Source organism: Vidua macroura, chromosome 2, assembly GCF_024509145.1.
Source record: "Vidua macroura isolate BioBank_ID:100142 chromosome 2, ASM2450914v1, whole genome shotgun sequence".
NCBI classification, from domain to species: Eukaryota; Metazoa; Chordata; class Aves; order Passeriformes; family Viduidae; genus Vidua; species Vidua macroura.
The window spans coordinates 9006679-9029962 of NC_071572.1; the positions used below are offsets into that span (position 1 = coordinate 9006679).

The following is a 23284-nucleotide window of genomic DNA, read 5'->3' on the forward strand; positions in this document are numbered from 1 at the left end:
TAAAGAGTTTTTAAAATACTTCTAGAAAGAAACATAATGATTCTACTTGCAAAGTGAAGTCCTAATAACTGAAATGAATTTTTAATTCTGTTTCAGTAATATGTGTATGTATTATAATCTCATTTCTACTTACATAGAATTTTTAAAAGATTTTTCATTTGTAATGTAGTTTACATAATGTGCAGTTAATGTATGAATAAAATAAAAGATCTATGATTTGTTCTCAATTATATAAATACATTTCTATGAGTTATGTTGGCCTTGAATTTGTACCATTGTACTTCATAGCAAAAGTAGGTTTTCAGTGAACATCATGATCTTCATGTAGTGAATTGAGTCTTTCACATTTTTGCTTATGCTTGCCAGTTCTTAGAAAATAACCCCTTTGTTGTATAGTAAGAAAAAACAAAATTTTCCTCTTAGTTGGAATGAAAAACAGGTTTTGATTTACTGCTTTGGTAGAGGGGAAAAGGGATTCCATTTTTTGCTGTCTGGCCTAAACATACTAGCATTGATGAGTAAAAATTGCAGTGCAAAACTGCACTCCTTTGCACAGCCAGTGGTGTCATGAACTCTATAGTAGATTAACATTTTAATCTCACCAAATTTAAACAAAATCAGTTTTGTTACAAGAACATATTTTAAAGATGTAACTTGATGAAGTGTTTTATGTGGGTGACTTGAGGTACTAAAAATAGAGGAGTATATAATTCAAAGCAGGAAATTTTTACTCAATTTTTTTTACATATCTTGAGCTTCAGTTACTAAAAATATTAAATGTCAGTTTTGAAAAGCCAGTTATATGTTATAAAATCTAATCAGATTTGAAGTATCAATATAAAACAAGGGACTGTGGTAATCTTGCTGCAAAAGCTTGCCCTCATTCCACAATTTCCCTGTGAGCTGAGCACAAAAAGACAAACCATTCCACAAGGCTCAGCACACACCTCACTCTCCAGAAGTCTGTAATTGTGTGTCACAGACCCTGCTGGAACTCCACACACTCCCAGTGATGTGTGCTTGCGTCTCAGTAAGTGTTACAGATGGATTTGTGCCTCATGCCCTGGCTTAGGGCACTTTTGGTTTTCTTTCTTGTCATTTATATATTCTGCTTGCTACCACAGATCTGAAAGTGAAGAATGATGCACTGTTTTCTGCAGGTTTTGAAAGCTTTTAAACGATTCATAACATCTTTATATTGCTGGTTTTACTGCTTTTTCTAAGCAGTATGAAGATTTTATAGGTTTAATTCCTTTCTAAGATTTCAGTGGCCTTCAAGGTGAAAACAGGATTTGAAGGACTCTAACATTGGTTTTAGTGCAGAAGTTTTGGGGTTTTTTTCCATTACCTTTATTAAGGTTATTCTTACCTTTTGTCTGGAGAGCACACTACCTTAGTGTGTTGGTCCTTGGAAAGACAGAGCAACAGGCAAGAAATATCTCTTTGAAAGTGCTTTTTGAAATAAATTTGGCCTTTCTGATGCACAGTCTGTCAAAAAAGAAGATTCTGTACAAAACACACCATTTCTTAAGTTCAAAACCCCACTTGGGAATGTGATAGCACAGATAAAATGAGGATCAAAATAACTGGAATTTAGACTCCTAGAATTCAGTGGCATTTCATGACAAAAGCTTTAAGACTTATTCTTTTCCCCAAGGTTTCTCAATTTAAGCTCATGTTTCACCTTTGATCTCAGAGCCCATTTTCTTTATGCTGGGTATACTGTAATGGTTGACCTTTGCTCTTCAGCCTTTGAGAAAGGCTTCCATCGCTGATGTAGCTTTGTTTTCCCTCCTCTTTGCTCACATGAGCTTCTGCATTTGGGCCATGGCTCCAATTGTTTTTCACTCATGAGGGTGGCAGGAGTGGAACATGACACAGATTTACCAGAAGCCTTGTCTGTAGCTCTGTTGATAACCCTGATACTTTGGTCATAGAGCTTTTCCTTAATGGGGGAAAATACCTGGGTTGTATTTACTTAGAGAACTGATTCTGAGTTCCAGTAAATGAACATCCTGTTAATATCAGGCAGGTCCAAAATTGCAATAATTCTGCCAAAACAGCAAAAGACTCGGATGGTTCAGGAGGTACCTGTGTTTTTTTTTGGAAAATGACCACAATATTTTCTTTCCCTTTAGATGGCAATATATGACTTCATTCTCCCAATTGCTGTTCCTTGGGCCTGTTCCCCACCTCCAGTTCCTGACGCGCCTCTGAAGTGCAGTGGCCCCGTGCCTCTGCCACCCCCAGTGATCCCAGCTCTGCCCATCTGTAAAGTCAGAGCTACAGGTGGGTGAGCCAGGCCTTTAAACACCTGCTGGATACATATATTTGGAGTGATACTTTTGCTTTGCAGAGAGTGGCTGCTTAATTGGAATTTGTATGATTTGTACATTTCTTGGAAACTTTTGATTCGTGTTTTTAAATATGCTTGAAGCTGAGCTTTCTATACCTAATCATGATGTGGAGAAAATATTTTTTGGTATAAAAATAGCTTACCAAAACTCTTTTTTGTGTCTGTCCATTTATTAGTATTTCTAGACTATATCATGTAAATCCCAGTAATTACAGCAGTTCCTCTGAAAAGTGTAGAAAAGCAGAATGTCAGTCATACTCTTTTGTAGAATTCTGTCAAAACTAGGATCTCTAGCTGTATTTAAAACTCCTTTAAAATCCCTCTGAATGGCCCTCATGCTATCTGGCTTGTCAGAGGTTGTTAATAGCCAAAGTTACAGGCCATTTACCTGCAGCAAAGAAATTGATATCTTATATAATTCTTGTCTGCTTTTCTTAGAAATAATTTGTGGTTCTCTTTAGTCTCCTGTCTTATTCTTACTGTCATGTAGATCTATAAATTGTGAATATTTGAATACACTGGCTTTTCTAATCTCAGTTTTAAATTTATAACCACTTTTTATTTGAGATGGGAGTGAAGTACAGAGTGTCTTCATAGAATGATGTTTGTGAAATGTTTAAACCTCTTGGGAGCACTTAAGAAGGCTTGGCCAATTAAATATGTAAAGTGGGGTAAAAGCATCTCCAGTTTATTAGGATTTGTCTATATTTGATTTTTTCCCTTTGTTTTTCTCTTAAGTCTTTTGAGATCTTTTAAAATATCAAAGAAATCTGAGCGACCTTCTTTAGATCTTGTCATGAAAGTAAATTCATATTAAATTTTTCTAAAATAAGTGTTATTGGAGAACATATAGAATAAAGATGAATGTACATATGTATCTGAGATTGTTAGGAAACACATCACTAAGTGAAAATATGAATCCAAGTCACAAATGTATAGTGTAGAAGTGATTTAAGTGATGTGAAGAGAAAATATTTATTTCCTTTCCCCTTTCTTTGTGAAATAGATGCAATCACTAAATTTCATGGATAATTGACAATCTTATCCAAATTTTATCACAAATTTATATTTCTGCTATGTAGAATTTCTTCAAAGTACATGTATCAGCCAAGTAACATAATAGAAAAGTGAATATATAATACTTTAAAGTCTAAGAAATATTTGAAAAAATGAAGTGTGACTTTTATTAAAATTTGAGTATTGAAATTAAATACTTACTGAGAATCTTACTGGTCTGGGAGGAGGCAGAGAAGTCTAAATAAGTTTATTGGGAACTCAGTATTTCAGATAATCATATGGGTGTAGGCAAATAGCCAGATTATTTTTACTGTTAAAAGAAGAACTTGGTGATTTGATTGCATTCTGACAACTTTAAAATGATATCTGTTATTAAATAATTTCAGATTATCACGTTAAAAACTAAATTGAGTAAGAAGTATCTTGCAAGTTCTAAGTTTTGATTTGGCAAATATGCCTAATTCTCACTGCTGGATGCTTTATGGTACATTAGTTTTCTGGTTTTGCAATTTCTGTTTTCCTGGGATAGCTGTTGTGGTTGACTGGGATTCAGACTGCTGGTGCAGTGTGGTTGGTACTTAAATCAATATCTTATATTTGCTGTTTATACTCAGGGTTGTCCACCCTGAGAAAATAATCACTCTGATCTTGGGGTAGTGAGCCCCGTCTTTTAACTTCAGTGTAGTCCATATGTTTTCAATCCATCAGGAATCTATTCTTTGATTTTTTTTTTAAAGAGAGTGTAAACTGTTTCAGCACTTGGGAAGGACAGCAGGTCTCTTAAATACTTGCAGGAATTTTCCCTTCTAAAGTGTTTATGTATGTGTAAGATAGAACTGAAAGAGAAAAATCTCAAACAGACTGGGACAGAAAATTCAACAGAAGACACAAGTCTAATCTAAGCCTGATACAAAGGAGAAGTTTGTACTATCAAAGTAATGGCCTCGTGGGAGCTGATATATATTTTAATACTCCAAGTCAGAGTTTTTTTGGTTGGGTAGATAATTTCCTTTACCTGACAGTTTAAGTTGTGCTGTGTTCTCCTGGTACAGGCAGTTTGTGAGAGAGCTGAAGACTTTGTGTGTGATGTAGTTGTGTGTTGGTGGAAGACTTCCAGTAAATTCTGTTCCTACTTTGAAATAATATTACTTTATAGTGTTTATGTGCCTATGATTTAGAGAAATACAGATAATATTGTTGTTTACATTATGTGATATATGTGATTAGGAAATTCTTTGGGTTTTTTTAGGGGGAGAAGAGAATTGATCAACACTGGAAATGGAGCAGATGTGCAGATTTTAGTAAAAGGATTCTTTGTGCTTGCTAGGTTCATTTCCAGTGCGGTTTCCAAGAAGTAAGATGAGGCTGTGGAAACACATCCCTCTGTTTTTCTAAACTCCCACTTTAAAAATTCATATGTTGTGGTGATTTTTTGTTAAAGCTGTATGAAATTAGGAGAAATACTCTTTTATATAAAAATATATTTTATATTTTATATAAAATACTCCAAGTCTTGTCTCATGGTTACTATCAGAAATGTAAGTGCATTCATCTTCTCATCAGAAGAGATCATGTGGCTCTTGTGATATGAAAGACAGGTACTATAACTCTGGTAGATATAAAATTTAAATAATTCTAATGTGACTAAAGAGTCATAATAAGACCAAGTTAAATTACAGTGATCGTGTATATAGTATGGGAGCATCAAAAAGGGGAGAAACATTTTCCCTAAACATGTACAGAAACAATGATTTTATGAAGGTACTTTGAGAAAATATTTGTCAAATGATGCTGTATAAACATTTTAAATTGTTTTTTTTTCAATAGTACTTCAACCATTCTTGGAGTTCTCCTCAATGGAATTGAAATTTGAACTACATTCGAGTAACATGCATTCCAGTACTGCTGATGGGAGCATGAATTCTCAGGTAATGATATTGTCATTGTCATTTTGTTCAGCTTTTGATTTTATGTTTGTCTTTTAATCACTATAATTTTTTTCCAAAATTTAAAATTGAGTTTGTACTAACTCTGACAATATGAAAATAAGGGCACTATGAGAAATTGACCATGAATTGTGTAAGAAGTAGATATGTGTACTATAATTCTGAAGTTTTTCTGCATCTGCCTATACCAGTAAATGAGACAGTGATGGTGCCAGGATGCAACTGATTTGTGCCATGATGGGCCAAACAGTGAAACTGCTATCCCAGTGCCTTTGTATGGTACTGACTGTGCCAACTGACACTCTCCCAAAAAATTCCTTGTCATGACTTACAGCTTAATAGTATAATAATTTAATATTTGCAACACAGGTAATTTGTATGAATGCAAAACATACCATAACATAATTTATTGTTTCTAATTCCTGAGGGCTTTGGTTAGAAATTACAAAAAAATATTTTTGGCAATGATGAAAACACTTGAAATGCTTTTTCAAGTGCATTCGAGAAACAATGATAATGTGAAGTCAAGGCATTTTCCTAGCTAGGTATGTTTCAAAAGCTGAGAGAGTAACTCTGAGATAAAGGAATTTAATTTTATTTTCTTGTTCCCATTGTCATCTTACTGAATTGAAAGAATGGGTTTTGAAAATCTATTCTGAACTTCTTCCATTTTCGACATCTCCACCTGTAAGTCTAAACCATGTGAGCCATGTGTTTAGTGCTTACTGTGCTTCATTTTTATCAGGAATAAGTTCTCGTTCTGTTTGTCTAAGCACTCCCACTGTGATGCTTTGATCTATTTACCTCACTTAAATGAGTTTTTTCCATTCTGGAAAGAAAGTATTCTCTTTGTGAATGTGGTGAATGACTGGAAAGCATCTAGTCTTTGCAGGTAGGCATACTCACCTTTGCACCCCACAGATATAATAAACTGAGTTCTTGCTTTCCCTCTGGTGTGTTTGCACAAAGAATGCTTAGGACAAAGCAATGTGAAAAGTATCACAGTGTTTGCTGCTTTCCCTCTTTCAACATCACTCCTTTTCTGAAAATATTTATAGAACCTTGTCCTGAAGTGTTTCTCAGAAAAGTCTGTAACATGGAAATTGAATTTTGATGAAGCAGACAAAAATATAGAAGATGGTATTTTCAGATTTAGTCTGAAGAGTGGATGTCTTCATGAAAAAGAAGAAGTCAGTATTTCTGTGTCCTTCTGGCCTCGTAAGTAATTTTATGAATTCTTCTGTAGATTGGCCATTTGCATAGGGTTGTTTAAATGAGGTTTTGTGAGGAATCAATACTTGTACTTATTTTGATCAACCAAAGTTTTTTTTTTTTTTTTTTTTTTTTCTGGCAGACCTAACAAAAAATATGGAATCACTGTTTTTGAAATTGCATTGTTTGAAAAGTCTGCTTTGCACATAGAAAGCATCAGGTTTTTCAGACATAAAGCATCAAGGACTGGGATAGGTGTATAATTTTCAATGCTGCTACTTCAGGTGCATTTGGGTTGACTGACTTAGGTAGTAAAGCTTTCCAAGGTACTTGGAATGCTTTTAAACTTTAAATAGCCATAATTTAGGTAAGAATAGAAATTTCCTGCTTCAGTAAGATATAAAATCACTTGTCTGTGGTATTTTTTGGAGTAGACTGGTCAGACAACCAGTCCCTAAGAAAAAATATGTAAAACAGATTTCTAACAAAACTTGAAAAAATAAAGGAAGATTATAATCAACCACATAACTCTAGAAAAGGAATAGAAGATCAGGAAAATTAAGATTCTACTTTTTTCCCAGCCAGGTGTATAGAATAGACAGTGATATAGAAGATTCATAGATTCATAGGATGTAACACTGTACTTGAGCTGATAAATCCCACCAGCAAATGCAACTGATGCACACAGAACCCCATCCTGTTGGCAGTTTCAGTGCAGTACTTTTGGGGCTACAGCATTGTCAAGGTTAAGAAAAGTTGTGTCAGTTGGATCTGATGCTGAGTCAGCAAGTGTGCATCCCTGTCCTAAAGAAAGATGTTGCTGTTGTTCTTCATCATAGCACTGAAATCTCTAACCACAATTAAGCACTGGAAACAATTTAATATAAATGAAGAAAAATAGAGATATAAGACTCTTGCCATGGCTCTGATGATAAATTGAGAGGACTGCATTCAGTATTGTTCTGTAAATGTTATGAATATGCAAGAGCAGTATTTAATTGCACATGTTACTTGAGGTTGTTTGTTGCAGACTGTGAAGCAGAGAACAGCATAAAAATAAAAGCCAGTATTTCGAATTACTGGATAAATTGTATGTGTAAATGCAGATGTGTATATATACATAAATATGACTGATAAATTACTGTAATTTGAAGTTATCTGTATTTTTGCTGTGTTCCCATATCTTTTGTTTACAGAAAATCATAAATAACTGTAATGATCAATTACCCTTTATTCAATGTTCTAAGTATTTTCGCATTATTTATGCTGTACCTTCAGTGCATATCATTACTCTCTTGTAAGAGAGCATTAGATACATCAAAACCCACACAGGAGACCTAGTTAATGGACATGGGGTGCTAATCACTTTCATAGGCTTGTGCTGTAAGGCTGTAGTTTGGGGGGGGGGGTGAACAAACTGTAAAATGAACTTTGAGTGTGCATTAGGGTAATTTAATTAAATATGCTGCAGCAGTTATGATAGAGTACAAAATGCTGTAATAAACTACAATGTTTAATTAAATGGAAGAGCTTATGTTGATGGTAAAATCATGCTAACTGTTAAAATAGTACTCTAAAAATAGAGATTTTGAAGAATTGAAGACTCATATGATCCTCTTCTGCTGTTTTATAGTATAATGCATAACAATCTAAATTTTTTTTCACTATATCTAATTTTGATATGAAAAAACTTATCTGCAGCAAAGGAAATTGCAAGGAATTTGTGCTCTTGGGTTCCCTTACTGGGAGTTCAGAGGTGCTGGAAGATGTGTTGATTGTGTAATGGGCACAAATGACAACTTTGATACTTTGATTGTGTGTTTTTTTGTTTTTTATTTTTTTTCTGCAACAGCAAGATATTAAATAGCTGTGACCTTTAAAAAATTCTGTAAAGAAACTATTAGTTTACTTCTGAGTTTTTCTTTTCTTTCTTTTTCATTTTTTTTTTTTAGGATACATGTAAGTTCTAGCTGTTTGTGGCTTTTCTGCTTCAAAGTCTGTATTTCACTGGCTGCAAATTGCTCAATGGTACCTATTAATGTTGAAAGGATATAGATGCAATAACACCTGAATTGTCATAAGGTCCAAGGCAACTAAACTACAAATGTGCTTTTGGCAGACAAATGTAGGAAATGCATAACTATATAACAGAAACTTAAGAGGGTGAGAAGAACAGAGGGTGTTTTTACTTTCTTCTCATAAACTCTGAAAATATATTATAGAGTTAATATTCCTGGAGAAGAGAAAATATTTTCCATATAATTCCACAGATTTTGTTAGTCCTTGGCAGATTTTGATTGATAAAATTTTAAATACCATCAAATATCCTTATAAGTAAATGTTATAAGTAAAATGTTCACATCTGCTGAACTAGAAATTAATGGTGGTATATCAGAATGGTAACAGCAGCCCAGCTTTGACAGTGGTCATGAAAGGTGTGAGGAGTAGGATAAATTCTTGGCTTCAGCTATCAGTTCAGGACATAATTCTCATTAATTTCTAAGCAATTTATTGAACATGAAATATACTGAAATCACTGTTCCTAGACATTCCAGACTAATGAACTAATTTTAATAAATGACAGAATTCATGTTTTTTTGTCTTTGTGTCTGTTTAAAATGATCATGGTATTGCATTATCCTGGTGTTTCTGACATGAGGAATAATTTCTTGGTTTACATACTATGCTGAATTTTGGTGTTAGTAAATGTGTGGATCCACACACAGAATGATCAGTGAGGCAGGATAGACACTGTCTGTTCTGCTCTTTGGGTGAGCCAGGGATTCTCTGGCATGGAAAGTGTAAATGGAAAGTTTGTGTGAGAAAAGCTTAACACTACTATTATCTAACTTTGAAACTATGGTTAATGCAAATATTTAAAAATGTGCGTTAGTGAAAATTGCACATTCTTTAGTACTGACATATGCTCCTGTACTTTCTTCCTTCATTGTGCTCCATCCCTATGATATTTATTGGTTATGCCCTTTCACTTCACCTTGTCATACTTATGGATGAAAAGAGGACACCAGAAATATGGTTTTGTTACAGGGGAGGAACTTGTATAGAACATCATTTCTTGCAAGGTTTTAAGAGATCCTCTGTCTCTTCATCCATCTCCATGACTTTTTTCTGATGCTTTCCTTCATGAAAGGACAAAGTGCCAGAGGAAGATGTGTTCCTGTTGTGTCAAAACCTACAGGCAGAATCTTTTTAGCCTTCTCAGCAGTATTGTCTCTGATTTACAAGCTGATTTACATTTAACACAGAATTAGTCAGATGTTGCAAACAGGGCAGCAGATTCCCCTTAGAGCTGGTTTTCAGTTTGCCATTTTCATTTTTGCTGGTTTGAAATGAAAGGATCCACAGGTCATATTCTGGTGACATAACAGTGTCCATGAAGCTCTTCTACTATCACCTCCATTAGGAAATTAGCTCTTACAGGAAGGGAAAAAGACAAAGTATTTTGAAGACACTAGATTTTCTTCTTTTTGTTAAACAGTGACAGCTCTTTCTCCGGCTGTGGAAGTAATGATCTGATATAATCTCAGAAGACCCTGTAGTGTATTTTGTTCTGTGACATGTATATGTTCATGCAGACACATAAAATATAATTTTTTTTGCTATCTTAAGTATTAGGTAAGAATGTTTCCATACTACTGATCTAATTGAGGGAAATCAAAGGAAAAGGTGTTTTTTCTCAAAGATTCAAAGACTAAACTTTTTGGGTTGTTTTATAACACATTATTGCAGATTTATTTCTAAATCCAGGAGCTGTTCATTAGCTTGCCCTGAAAATTGCTCATTTTGTTAGCTCTTCAGCAGGTGAGAATGTATGACTGAGGGTTGGGTAAATGACACTGCATGGTTTGGAATGTCATTTTCATAGTTTAACAGCTGTAGAAGGAAGTACTTTGTTCCCTGTATCAGTGAAAAAAAAGTGTTTTTCCATCCTAGAGAGAACTGCCTTCCAGCAAGAAATGAGGTGCCTGAGAAGGGGCAGAACACAAGGAAATCTTTATCCCTGCCGCTGTCATTCCCAGTTGTGCTGTAGAGAGCACCTGGAGAAGGATATTTGGTCATCCCTTCCCTTTTTTTTTTTGGTGGATGTGGCAATATTAAGGTTGCAGTTGGACTTGATCCGTAAGATTTTCTCCAAGCTAAATGATTCTGTGAAACGGGAGATGCTCTGAGTGGAGGGTAGAACCTCCTGCTGGCTTGTGTGAGGCTGCTTGGCCACTCTGTAGGTTTTGGGGCCATCTTTGAAGTGGTATAATTGCACTCTTAAAAGGTACCAACTTTTCCTTGTCTTGGCAGTCAGATGCTTCCAATAGTTACTGTTTTTATGAAATAAGCATTCACTGTGTCAATTAGCGTAATTCAAAGTATGACTACAATTCTTATAATTCTGCTGTTGTATTGATATTATGTATAATGGAATATTAATGAAATAAACTCATTTATTGAAGTTAGAAAAAATTCTGACAAGTTACAAAAATGTGAATTTCTGGTTTGCTAAAGGCAAGTATTCTGAGCTTCCTTAATAAATACTCTTCTCATACAATAATTATGTTATGTTAAACTACATTTTGAGAAACAAAACAGTACTAAATTAAAAAAAAAATTATTAATAAACAAAATTCCAACCCCAAACCTCTTACTATAACTCTTTTACATTCCTGCATTTATGGTAATATATATACATTTTTAATCTTTTCAACAGCTTATCCTGGGACATACACATCTGAAATACCCATGTATCTAAATGATACATCACGATCCATTCTAACATTATCTGGCACGCTGAGGTCACCAGAAATAGATTTTCATCCCCCCTTTTTAATGTTGATGCCAGTTCCTCTGGGTGTGGAAACTGAAGGAGTCATCACTATCATTCCACGGGATTTTATAAGGTAAAAATCTCAAAGTATATTTATTACAGAAATCCTGAATTGTTGTTGTTTCATTCACTTCTGAAAAAGTCAATTAATATTTGTTTGTGAATGTTAGTATTAATTTTATGCTCAGCAGAAGAATCTGTATATTTAAGAGAAAATTAATCTAATTAATATTGTTGAATATTCAACAAGCCCATGTTTTTTCCTCAAATGTACCTGCTTCATGAAGTGTCTGATTTCTGATATCTTCACTCTATTAATTTATATCAGAAATATAAAATTACTGTGGATAGCAAAAAAAGTAAAATCAGATACTCTACCAGAATTTTTGTTGCTTTTTGCCAGATACTAAGGTTTTAAGTCTTATTTCTATTTTTTCACATTGTGATAGCATAAAATCTTTCTGTTATTTTATTTTTTCTACTCCACTGGTTTGAGGTTTAGCTAATTGAACAGTTGGTGAGGTTATAGTTTTTGGTGGTTTTTTTTTTTCCTTCTTTCCATGTGAGGTTTTATTGAAAAGGGCATCAGAAATGTTTCAATCCTGCCACTTGTTTCAATAAGAAATCTATATATTTTCATTTATCTGTGGATCACTCACTTCATCCTGGTACTTGAATGTAAAAGAGAGACCTTTTGTAATCTTTATATAATATAGTATAAGTTAGCATTGCAACTATTCAAGTTCTTAAGATTTAGCTTTTCTGTTTGTAATTAGTAAAGAGCAGTAATATTTTTTTGCTATGCTTATGTAGGTATCATTTAGATACTAGAATTACAGCAAAAATTCTCTTTTGTTGTAAGTTAATTAAATTGCCTTCAAATTTTTATTGTCACGTCTTGTCTTGTCTTGTCTGAGTTGTGCTGATTTATCAAGTGATTTGTCTGTTGTCAGTAGCTCGGTGGTTGGAACTGAAGGGATTCCACATGGGCCTGGAGTGACTGCTGTTCTTATTTCAGAGCTGAAACCTGTAACTACATAACTACATACTGAAGTATCTTCAGCATCTTCACAAATTTACCCTTAATATTTCTATTTTATAACTTGCTTTAACTTATTTGTGCACTAGTGCAGCTTAATGAACACTAATGCAAGTTTTAAGTTTCAGAAAACTCTTTATGCCTTTTGTAGCACAGTTAGTAGAAATTTTGTTTGGATGTTCAGATATTGTGAGTCAGCATGAAATGTTCAGATACATACAAAGAAAACAAACTAGCATCTAAATGATGGAAGAATTTTATTTTTAAAATTAGTCTCATTTGATTTGCACTTGAGAACTAAAGTTGTTATTCTGTATTCAACTGTGAATGAGTTTTATGAATGTGAGAATCTATGAATTAACTTTATTACTGCAATCCTGTGACCACAAACACCTACTATTTATGTTTGACACAGGCAATCACGAATTAGAGTTAGACTTCCTGAGCTTGAACTTGCAGATGGTACCAGGACTTGCCCTTTTTCTGTGCAGTTCCCAGAGGGACAAAATATTGTTCTTTCATCAGATGGCACAAATAATGAACTGACCTGCCATGTCAGCTTCAGATCATCTAAGCCAATATCATTTTTAGGGGAAATGCTCTTCATCGATCAAGAAGACAACAGGTAATGTGTGCAATTCATATTCACCTGGGGGAAGGTTCCAGACTGACCAAGTTGGATATAAGACACAGAACTCATAAGGGTTGGGTAAAGGAGCACAAGAATCCTCTGAAGAAAATGGAAGATAGCTATTAATTTCTTTTTTCCAATTGAATTAATATTCAGAACTAAAAAAGTCAGCTTTGATTTCTAAGGTAAAATTCATCTAAGTGTCCGTCTTAAGTTCTTGTTTCAAGATCTCATTTGTATCTACTGGTAACTTATCTCTTGTTCAGATCTGCCAGGGAGGGGATGAGGGGGTGAATGCAAGGGGAAGAAAGATGGGCGCTGTTGCTATTAAAGTCATTCCTGTATTTAATATTTTCACTAAAGCAACTATTTTGAGGAATAAATAATTCCACCCTGCAGCTTTGAATAGGCTTTTTCTAAATATAAAACTAAATTTTATATTATTTTGATGCAAGGATTATGGATCTTTAAGTTATTGCTGCTCTCTGGGTTAATAGTTCATATTTTTCTGTATAGATTGTCAGCCAGTAATCTATTTGTTATTAATTTTAATTAATTCTAGTATTTAATAGTTGTGTGGGGTGTGATTCATAAATCTGTGTTAAAGTTTTCTGTAATTACAAGAAAAGGATATTTTAAGCTTATGATCAAGTCTGAAATGTAGCTTCTGAGCAGGCACAATATTTAGTTTTAATAACTTTTTATATGATGCACTAGCAGCTTCTCAAACCTTGTTATAGAGAAATAAAAATTCCTCCTGTGTAATAAAATTTGTTCTATATTTGCTATTAAAAGGAGATAAAGAATATGACCCTCAATTTAAATGCAAACTGAATGTATTTTTTAAAAAAAAGATAGCAAATAAAAGTCATCTAAGTAACCTTAACAGCCATTCCTGTTCATGAGGGTGAAAAAATTTGTGCTCCAGAATTTCAAATAATCTCAGAATTGTTGCTCGGTTTTAAAATGTAGAACTAAAGGATTTGTTAAAGGACAGAAGTTCTAACAGCAGTTTGCTAATGTATATGGGATTTTCTAACAGGCAGTTGAGTTGTGGGTGGGCTTTAGGAGCAGGTGATATAAAACCTGAGGAGAAATAAAAGAATTATGTGTGTGTCTTTGGTCAGTGTGGGAATATTATTCATATTGGCTTTCAGATGAAATTATTTTATTGTAACCAGAAATAATTCTTTCCTTCACTTAGAAAAGTCTGAGTATGCACCCAGTTCTGTAATGCTGATTGCTTCCTTCTTCTTCTAATAAACTCCATGATAATTCCATGATAAATCCAAGTCTGGATAACACTGCTAGTATTATGTGCTTTGATATTGCACTCTGTAATAATGGGTAGCTGGAATTTCTTGTTCTCTGCATATCTTTCCCTCATTCCTGCCAGCCCCCGTGGGAGCCCTGTGCAACATGTTCAAACTTCAAAACTGATTCAACTAATTATCTAAGCATTTGAATAATTTGTTTCAGACGGTGTATCTAATGAATTTAAACTGCTTTTTTAATTTGAGTATTTTAGAAAGACAAGATTTCAGGGTCTTCTTGATCTGTAATAATAAAACAATGAAACCTATAGCCTTTTATAACACCTATAAAAGCTAACTGGTCTTGAAAAAGTTCCTGGACTGTTTAATAGGCCGTGAAATCTCACAGTATCAGTTGCTGAAGATGTATTAATTTGTCAGGTGTTCTCTCTTTATATTTCCATTTCCAAAGTGATAATATGTACTTTAAAATGATTTGAACTAAACTTTTGAACTTCAACTCCTATTCTGTGTTCTGGGATATTATTAAAACAAGCAAGTCAAGATTTTCAGAGGTTGGTAAAATATTGTATTCTACAGCTACTTAGAAAAAAACCCCTTAACTTCTAAGCAGAACTAGTTCTAGGCGTATTTCAAAGCAGGAGTGTTGAGGAGAAAAACACTCCATCGGGGTTGACCCTGGCTGGATGTCAGGTGCCCACCAAAGCCTCTGTCAATCCCCTCTGCAGCTGGAAAGGGGAGAAAAAAAAATAATAAAAGGTTCATGAGTTGAGATAAGAACAGAAGAGACATCACTCACCAAATACTCTCATAGGCAAAACTGACTTGAATTAGAGATATTAATTAAATTTATTACTAAAAAAATCAAAGCAAGATAATGAGAACTAAAAACTTAAAACCACCTTTCCTTCACCCCTCCCTCCTTCCTAGCTCTACCTCTTTGCCAGCAGTGGAGGGAAACAGGGAATGGGGGTTGTGGTCAATTCACCTCCCATTATTTCTGCTTCTGCTTAGGGAGAGGAGTCCTTCCCCTGCTCCACCATGGGAGAGAGTTCTCCATGAACTTCTCCAATGTGAGTCCATCCCATGGGCAGCAGTCCTCCCCACACTGCTGCAGCATGGGTCCCTCTGCCATGGGGTGCAGTCCTTCAAGGACAGCCTGCTCCAGCCTGGGTCCCCCATGGGGTCACAAGTCTTACCAGGAAACCTGCTCCAGGGTGGGCTCCCCTCTCCACAGGTCTGCAGGTCCCAGCCAGGAGCCTGCTCCAGCACAGGCCTCCCATGGGTTCACAGCCTCCTCTCAGCATCCTCGTGCTCCATTTTGGGTCTCCTCCCTGGGCTACAAGTGGTTCTCTGCATCCCTGTGCCCTCCTTGGGCTGCAGGTGGTTCTCTGCATCCCTGTGCCCTCCTTGGGCTGCAGGTGGATCTCTGCATACCCGTGCCCTCCCTGGGCTGCCTCACCATGGTCTCAGCATGGGCTGCAGGGGAATCCCGGCTCTGCTACCTTAAGCACCTCCTGCTCCTCTTTCTGCACTGACCTTGGTGTCTGCAGAGCTGCTTCTCTCACTGATTCTCACTCTCCTCTTCTCTGCCTGCAATTACATCTGTGCCATAACTTTTTTTTTTAATTCTTAAGGATATTATTGCAGAGGTCTTGCCACCATTTCTAGTTGGCCCAGCCTTGGCCAGTGGCACATCAGTCTGGCTGCTGTTGGGCTCTGATGGAGGTGGAGGAAGCTTCCAGCAGCTTCTCAAAGCCACCCCTGTAGCAACCCCCACTACCAAAACCTGGCCATACAAACCCAATGCACTTTACTTAGACTCTGTTGTATTTTGCGTTTCTAAATTCAGGTCTAAAATGTCAGTAGGACTGATTCACATAGCCATACTTAGTCCTAAATAAGCAGGACTTTTTTACTTTAAAACAGAGTGAACGTTGGCTAGAGAATAGATAATGTTGGATTTGGCTGCTTTACAGAAAACATTTGAAAGGTGAAGGACAATCATTTTTTATAATAAAGCAATATTCAATGTAACTGTAAAAGAAAACTGGTTGTCATTTATGCAATAATTTACTGTGTGCACAGATTCCATTAAATGGAACATACGAAAGTGCATTAATGTTCTTTTAATGACTGCCTTAAATGAGAATTTGCAGTTAATTTCTAATATTACTTTAAATCTTTATGCTTTCTTTTTGCTCCTTTGAATCCAAAGCAGAAGAAATGACTCTTCCTTACATAGGACTGATAGGAATTCAGAATTAAAAGTTAACATAAAATCTAAGACTGTCTTGAGCAAGTATTTAATAAATGGGAGAAATATTTAGCTATGACAAATATTTTGCAAAAAAACCCTCTGCAAACATGGCATGTTTATGTATTTGTTCTCTGATTATTGTTATTATATATTTTAATTTGATGATTATATAAAGAGTTTTGCAGAAAATATTTTTTTCTGCCATCTTGATTGAAATAAAACTTAATTTACTATTTCTGAAAATAAGTAAAGAAACAATCAAAGAAAATGGTGCTCTGGGCTGCAAAATATGCTAAAATCCCCACATGTGTAGATGAGTTGGTATGTCATTGATGACACAAGTGTGCTGAGGTCTTTTTCTCCCATTCCTACAGATCTCTCTTCCCTCTCCCTCTTGCACTGGGAAGCTATGGAAACTCATGAAATTTCTGAATTTATTCACATTATTCATGGCTGGAACTTCAGGAAGAGAGAATGTCAGGGAATGTAGCCTCTAATAACAATATGATAGCACTGAGACACAGTCACTAACCCAATTATGGATTGGTTCCAGTTGTTTTGATAGTCCCTCAGATCTCAGTGTCTCACAGGGGAAAACATTCCCTTTGCTCTTGGGAAGCGTGCCCAAACCATCCAGCTCTTTAATAGGCACTGCTGGCAAATGTCAAATCCATGTATTCTGCTGGCATGCCTGGGAGAGCAGGAGCTGTCAATTTCTTTCAATGTCGTTCACATTTCATGGGAAAGCAGGGAGCTAGGAAACATTGGAGTTCTTGATATTTGCATGCTGCTTTTCAGCGTTCATCTGACCTAAGAATATGTTGGCATTTTACCTCAGATAGTTTGGAGTGCTTTTGAAAACAAGGATGGTCCAAACCCATTAATCACTCTGTTCTTTTCTGTGCTTGTGGCTTTCTGCCATTGTGATGGTCCCTGACAGCTGAAGCATCTCTTATTCAGGAATTAAGCGCTAACGTCACTGCTGCTACTAGAAAAAAATGTGGATGCTTTCCCAGCTATAAGTCTTACATATAGCATGAAATAATGTGTCAGCCACTATTCATTGTTGTATTATGTTGGTTGCTGGGGAAGCCTGAGCTTCTGCTACAAAGGATAAGGACCCTTCAGCATGGGGAACTGCTTATTTGTGAATAGTAATGGCAGAGCTGGCATGGGTCATCTTTTCCTCTTCCAGTTCCATCATCTCTGGATCTGTTCTAGGATTTTTCAAGGGAGGGAGGAGGGCAGGTGTTTATTGATATTTAAATTGCAACTTCCCAGCATCTAACTTGTTCTTTATTCTTAAAGATCTGTAAAATGCCACACTCTTAGGTAAAGTTTTCTTTTGTCACTAATGAGTTCTGCAAGAAATTTGTATTGTTTCCTAAACTGGCAGTGTGAGTTTCTCTTAAATATTTTCTTAAGTTTACGCAAATTATATTGCTACAGGAATTTGTCAGTTAGATGCTAATGGATTTGGATTTTTTTCTCATTAGAAATTTAGTGATATTCTGCATCTCTTAATGAATACTATTGAAGAAGGGTTATTTAACTATGCTGACAGATTAGAACATTGGGGCACACTGATACAAAACAAACCATTTGTTTGTATTTAGGAAACATTTGAAATTAAAATGGATAAATATATTTTGATTTGGGTTCTTTTGTCTTTCCACAAACATTAAACAAAAAAAGTAATGAAAAAAACCCCATAGTTTCTTTAAGAGAAGTGAAAGAACTTCTATATAAGCTTTGTTTTAGAGTGTTGAATGGTATTATTTTGTCATCACAGTTGGAGCTTTACTTTTGGTTATCAGCAGGTTTCAGATGTTGGTAAACACAATATATTTAATGTCCATTCTCCTGTTTTGTGTTCTTTGGAAATATACATTAGGGAATAAACACTGGAGTAGCAGTGACAATGATGGTTCATGTAGATAACAATTTTTTTACTTGCTTTAGTGAGCATTATAAAACCAAATACACTGAATAATTTAACATATTTAGTGACTTCACATTTGCTAGCAGTACAAGTGCCTTTCATTCCAGTAGAATAATACAGACTTTTCTAATATTTAATTAAATTCTGCTGCAAATACAAAATAAATATGTTGTGCAAGGCTTGTAGTTTTGTGCCATCGTTTCATTAATGATGTTGTAAGTAGAAGTCAGTGGTACAAGATGCTTTTACATATACAGAATGCACATGTCTTTGTAATCTCTCTTCTGCATTTGTATGCTATAGTGAATGCTCTTCTATCTAGTGCCCTCTGACTCAGTTCCTCAAAGGCATATGATAAATACTTAATTTCTAGCACCTTCGCTTTTCTGCCACATGTCCCTGTGATTGGAGTGGTGTTATTTGAATCTCAGATGAAATTTTTAGCTATGGACTCATTCTTGAATTTTATTTCAAATAGCATTTCTGGGAAAAAGCTGTAATAAGTACTAACTGATAATAAGTGGACAGGTGGCCAATAAGTGAGTTGATATTTATTATCACAGAATGCCTCAGGTTGGAAAGACCTTCCAGAGATCATCTCGTCCTCTCTTCAAAGAATCAACTCTATTGCCCGGTTAATTTTTTTAGTATCTTCAAGGATGAGACTCCATAACTTCTCTGGGCAGACTTTTCTAGTGTTTAGCCACTCTCATGATTTTGGTTTTGGTTTGTTTTTTTTTTCTCTTATGATGAGATAGAATTTCCTGTATTTAAATTTGTACTCTCTGACATTTTATGATCTCACTGAGCATCACTGAGAAGAGTCTCCTTCTTCCTTACTCCCTCCTCAGATATTTGTGCACATAGACAAGATCCCCCTGAGCCTTCTTTTCTCACAGCTGAACACTCATGCCGCTCAGTTTCTCCCCACACAGCAGCTTCTTCAGTCCCTTCTACATCCTTCAGTCCTGACCTCCACCATCTCGTGCTCACTGCAGCCACAGTCATGGAATTTAAATCCTTATGATCAATATCAGCTGCAGAATCAGTTGCTGACTTGCAGGATTCATCCCCTCCTCCTCAATATGTGCATTGTGTTTGCTGTTGGCTGGCCGTGTTCATGTCTCTGTGTTACCACAGCAGCCAACGAGGCACATCCAAGGAGCAGGAATTTTGCTTGTGGCAGCACCACGAGCTCTGAGGGGTTTATTTGTACACAGGTGTTCTGTTGTGGGGCTGTTCTTTATATTCTACATTGTGCAGTTACTTCCTTTGCTCTGAGTAGTTTCACTCATGGAATTTGTGTAAGTGGTTCAGATGTACTGCAGTTGTTCTCAAGCACGCTTTTCTGTGTTACATTACTGTGCAAATCTGAGCATGAATGAAGATTTCCCCGAATTCCAAACTGGTATTTAGGATGGAAATGGCTGAGGTGCTCACCTCAAACTGAGAAATCAGGAAGTTGGCTGAGTGTGCTAATACAGACATCTGAGTTGCTTTCATGTGACTTGAGAGCTGTCTTTCTTAAAGCTCTGTACAGCTTTCTTCCCCTCCTGCCTCTCACTCAGTTGTCTGAAGTTCACCTGAGTGCCTGCAGAGTATTGACAGTTGTCATTTATCACAGTAAAGTCATGAGTTGGAAGTTGCAAACCTTTCTGTGTTGCAGTTATTGATTCTGTGTGTCTTTAAATGGTTGGAGAAGGTTGAACAAACAAGCCCTGACACTTGTTTTGAGCATGTACAGTTGTACATTTTGTGCACATAGGTAGGTGTGGATGTATCTCCCACAGCCATCTGTCCTGCTGATGCTCTGCTGCTGCGAGTATTTGCTGAATAAAAGCGGAAAGAAATTACATTTGCTGAAAGAAATATTATTCTGCACAGTGCAAGTGGCCAGAGCCCTTGCCTTGCCCCCAGCCAAGTTCCAGTAGGATTAACATTTCCTAAGAGCAAACCAAATCATTGCAGAGCTGGATTATTTACTTAAATGACTGTTAGATATCAAATTGAAATCCCAATGAGAATATTTACCTGTGAGAAAGTTTGCTATGGATTTTGTTGGAACCTTTCTCTATTTATTAAAGTTGCCTTGACAGAAATGTCCAAGAATGTTGTGTTTGGAGAGTGAAGTATGAAGGAGGAAACAAAACTACTTTCTGGTACTTTTAGAACATTTCTTTTTTCCTTGATTATGTTATTCCACAAAAAAATAGCAGTAAAATCTAATTATGTCATATTATAAATAAATTAATCTGAGAGGTCTTGTCATAGCTTTTAAGATTACTCTAAATCTGCAATAAATATAGATTTCTTTTAGGTTGTTTCAAGGCAATGGAAAATATATTCATTTATTCTGTGCAAGGTATACTTTCAATATGCATAATTCTCAATTTATTAAAGCAAGATGGATGCTGTTTGAATCGGCATGCTGTTTGAATAATTAAAACACATTTTTCTTTTTACTTCTGACAGTTTAGTCAAAACAATTAATTAAAATTAATGTTAGTTAATAAGTAAATAAGGACTACAAACCAAGCTATTTAATAACATAGGACTAGGCTCAGTTTAATTACCTGTCAGTTGCAATGAGCTCAGAACATAAATACAGATGCCTCCCAGCATTGCATTGATGGCAATAATTTGCTTGTTGACTACACACTGAGACTGAGGTGAAGTATAAGAAGAGGGTTAAAAGGTGGATTGCTGTACATCAATAAAGTTGCTGCAGGTAGAGCAGACACTCCAGTGAACATTAGAGCATGGACATCAATTTCTATTATATTCAAGCAACTGCGGTCAATATCTTATTGTTTTTAAATTGAATCTATTTAATTTTAAATATTTATTTTGACATTTCTGTGAAGTCTTATAGAATAAATGCTGCATCAAAATAAAAGTTCCTTTTCAAGAAAACTTCTATTTACAAAAGTTGTAGGACATATTTTTAGCAAGTTAGCAGGCATCTTTAGGAGACTTACTAAATGTCAGGTGTAATTTTAGTAGTTTTAATTTTTCTTTTTAGAAATACAGAGTTAATTTATTTCATTAAATCTCTGCTGACTCTTTCAGACTGATGATACACCCATGCTCACAGTAAAACTAAGAAGTGAAAATACTCTACCAAACTTCAGCATTTTGAAAGGTGCAGTCCCACCTGTGTAATCTGTTCAGCCACTAGAGACGAATGAAGGAGTTCTGATACCTTCACTCTGTCTTTTGTTCTTGTGCCGAAAAATATCTTGATTACCATTGGTAAAAAGAAAATGGTAACTTCTGTGTTTTGTTTTTAACAGGTTCTCATTTCAGGTTGCTGGAACAGCAGACAATTGTCTTCTCACTTTATACCCATACCTGGCATTGCACTGCTCTGATCAAAAAATTATCTGGAAAAGCAGTAAGCAGTCAAAACTCTACCTCTGAAATTATATTATGTCCATTAGTATTATCAGTGTGTTCAGGGTGATAACAGGAATGTGATTGTCAAGATAGCATTTTCCCTCATTTATTGCAGTGGAACACTGCAATTAAACTTTTTAATAGCTTCAGTTTTCTTGTTGAAAATGAGGACAAGTTATATAAGTGATTAGGTCATATTTATTGAAAAATATTGAACAAACCAAAATCTTACAGAATGTTTGTGAAGCATTTTAAATATGAATAGGGAGAACAGCCAAAACATTAGAGAATAAGCTAATTTAATTTGAATTTTATTGATAGACAGTGATCACATGTTTTGAAGAAAGCAAAAGAGAAACCACATGATGTTATTTTAAAATGTGATCATTATTTGCCTGTTGGAATAGTTTTCAGGGTTTTTTAACTCCTGTCCTTGAAGGGAGAAGGGCACAGCTATCTTTTAAGGCCTAATAAAAACCTGTGGTCAGAGAGCAGAAATATTTTTATCTGCAATAAGTCTCCCTGCCTCCTTCTGCCTGTCTCTGTCTCTAAATCTCTGCCTGTGTCCCTGCTCCTGAACCCATCTCTGCTGCCTCAGTGATCTGTGATCTCTGTGTGTGGCTGTGCTCATGGCAAGATTGGGATCACTGTATAATTCAGGTTGGAAGGGATCCCTGGGGGCCATCTAGACCTGCTTAAAGCAGGTTCAATGTGGGGTAAATGATTGTTTTTTATAGCTGTATATGTGATCTGATGTATTTTGATGAAATAGAGAAGTTTTTCAGGTAAGCAAGTTAAGTCCTTAGATCTGAGACAGATTTAACATCCAAGACTGAATTCTAAGACTACATTAACTTAAAGTAAGTGTGTCAGAGTATTTAAGAGAAAAGAGAATTGATACTTGGGAAATTGAGAAAGGGATTAGCAAGAAGACAGGTAATGTTTTGGTCTTTTTCACCCAAATGGAAAAAGATAGGTATAAGTACCACATCATTCAGGGATCATAGTACAATTAAATTAAGATAGGAAGGGGGAAAATATTATTTCTTATTAATGTGTAATTTTTTGTTTATTTTCTTTATTTTTTTGTGACCAATATACCATTTTTGCAAACTTGTTTTTTTTTAAAGAGGCTTTGTAGATTTCCATTGAGGATTAAGCCAAAAATGGAGTGATGGTTTTATAATAAATTATCTCCCATTAATATTGGGATATTTCTGTCCTGCAATGATTGCTTATTGGTTTGTTCACACATCAATTTGTGGTAGTTTTGAAGCAAGTCATTACTGCTATATCCCTTGAGTCTTTTTTTATGTGATTTTGTATAGACTGTGTTGGTGTTGAATGCTGTTTAGTGTGACCAAACCATATCTA

At 35.4% G+C, this 23284-nt stretch overlaps 2 protein-coding genes across 12 annotated transcripts in view; one reads left to right on the forward strand and one right to left on the reverse strand.

The window, feature by feature from the left end:
* Positions 1-23284, reverse strand: part of XK (X-linked Kx blood group antigen, Kell and VPS13A binding protein) — a 280007-nt gene that overhangs the window by 189066 nt on the left and 67657 nt on the right. The window lies entirely within an intron of this gene.
* The window catches only part of CFAP47 (cilia and flagella associated protein 47), a 348805-nt gene that overhangs the window by 30725 nt on the left and 294796 nt on the right, over positions 1-23284 (forward strand). For all 11 annotated transcript variants that reach the window (XM_053971830.1, XM_053971838.1, XM_053971829.1 and 8 more), the window contains exons 22-27: positions 2139-2289; positions 5201-5301; positions 6378-6537; positions 11252-11441; positions 12823-13032; positions 21808-21908. In XM_053971830.1, coding sequence (XP_053827805.1) covers positions 2139-2289; positions 5201-5301; positions 6378-6537; positions 11252-11441; positions 12823-13032; positions 21808-21908 — 913 coding nt within the window. The remainder of the gene's footprint in view (positions 1-2138; positions 2290-5200; positions 5302-6377; positions 6538-11251; positions 11442-12822; positions 13033-21807; positions 21909-23284) is intronic.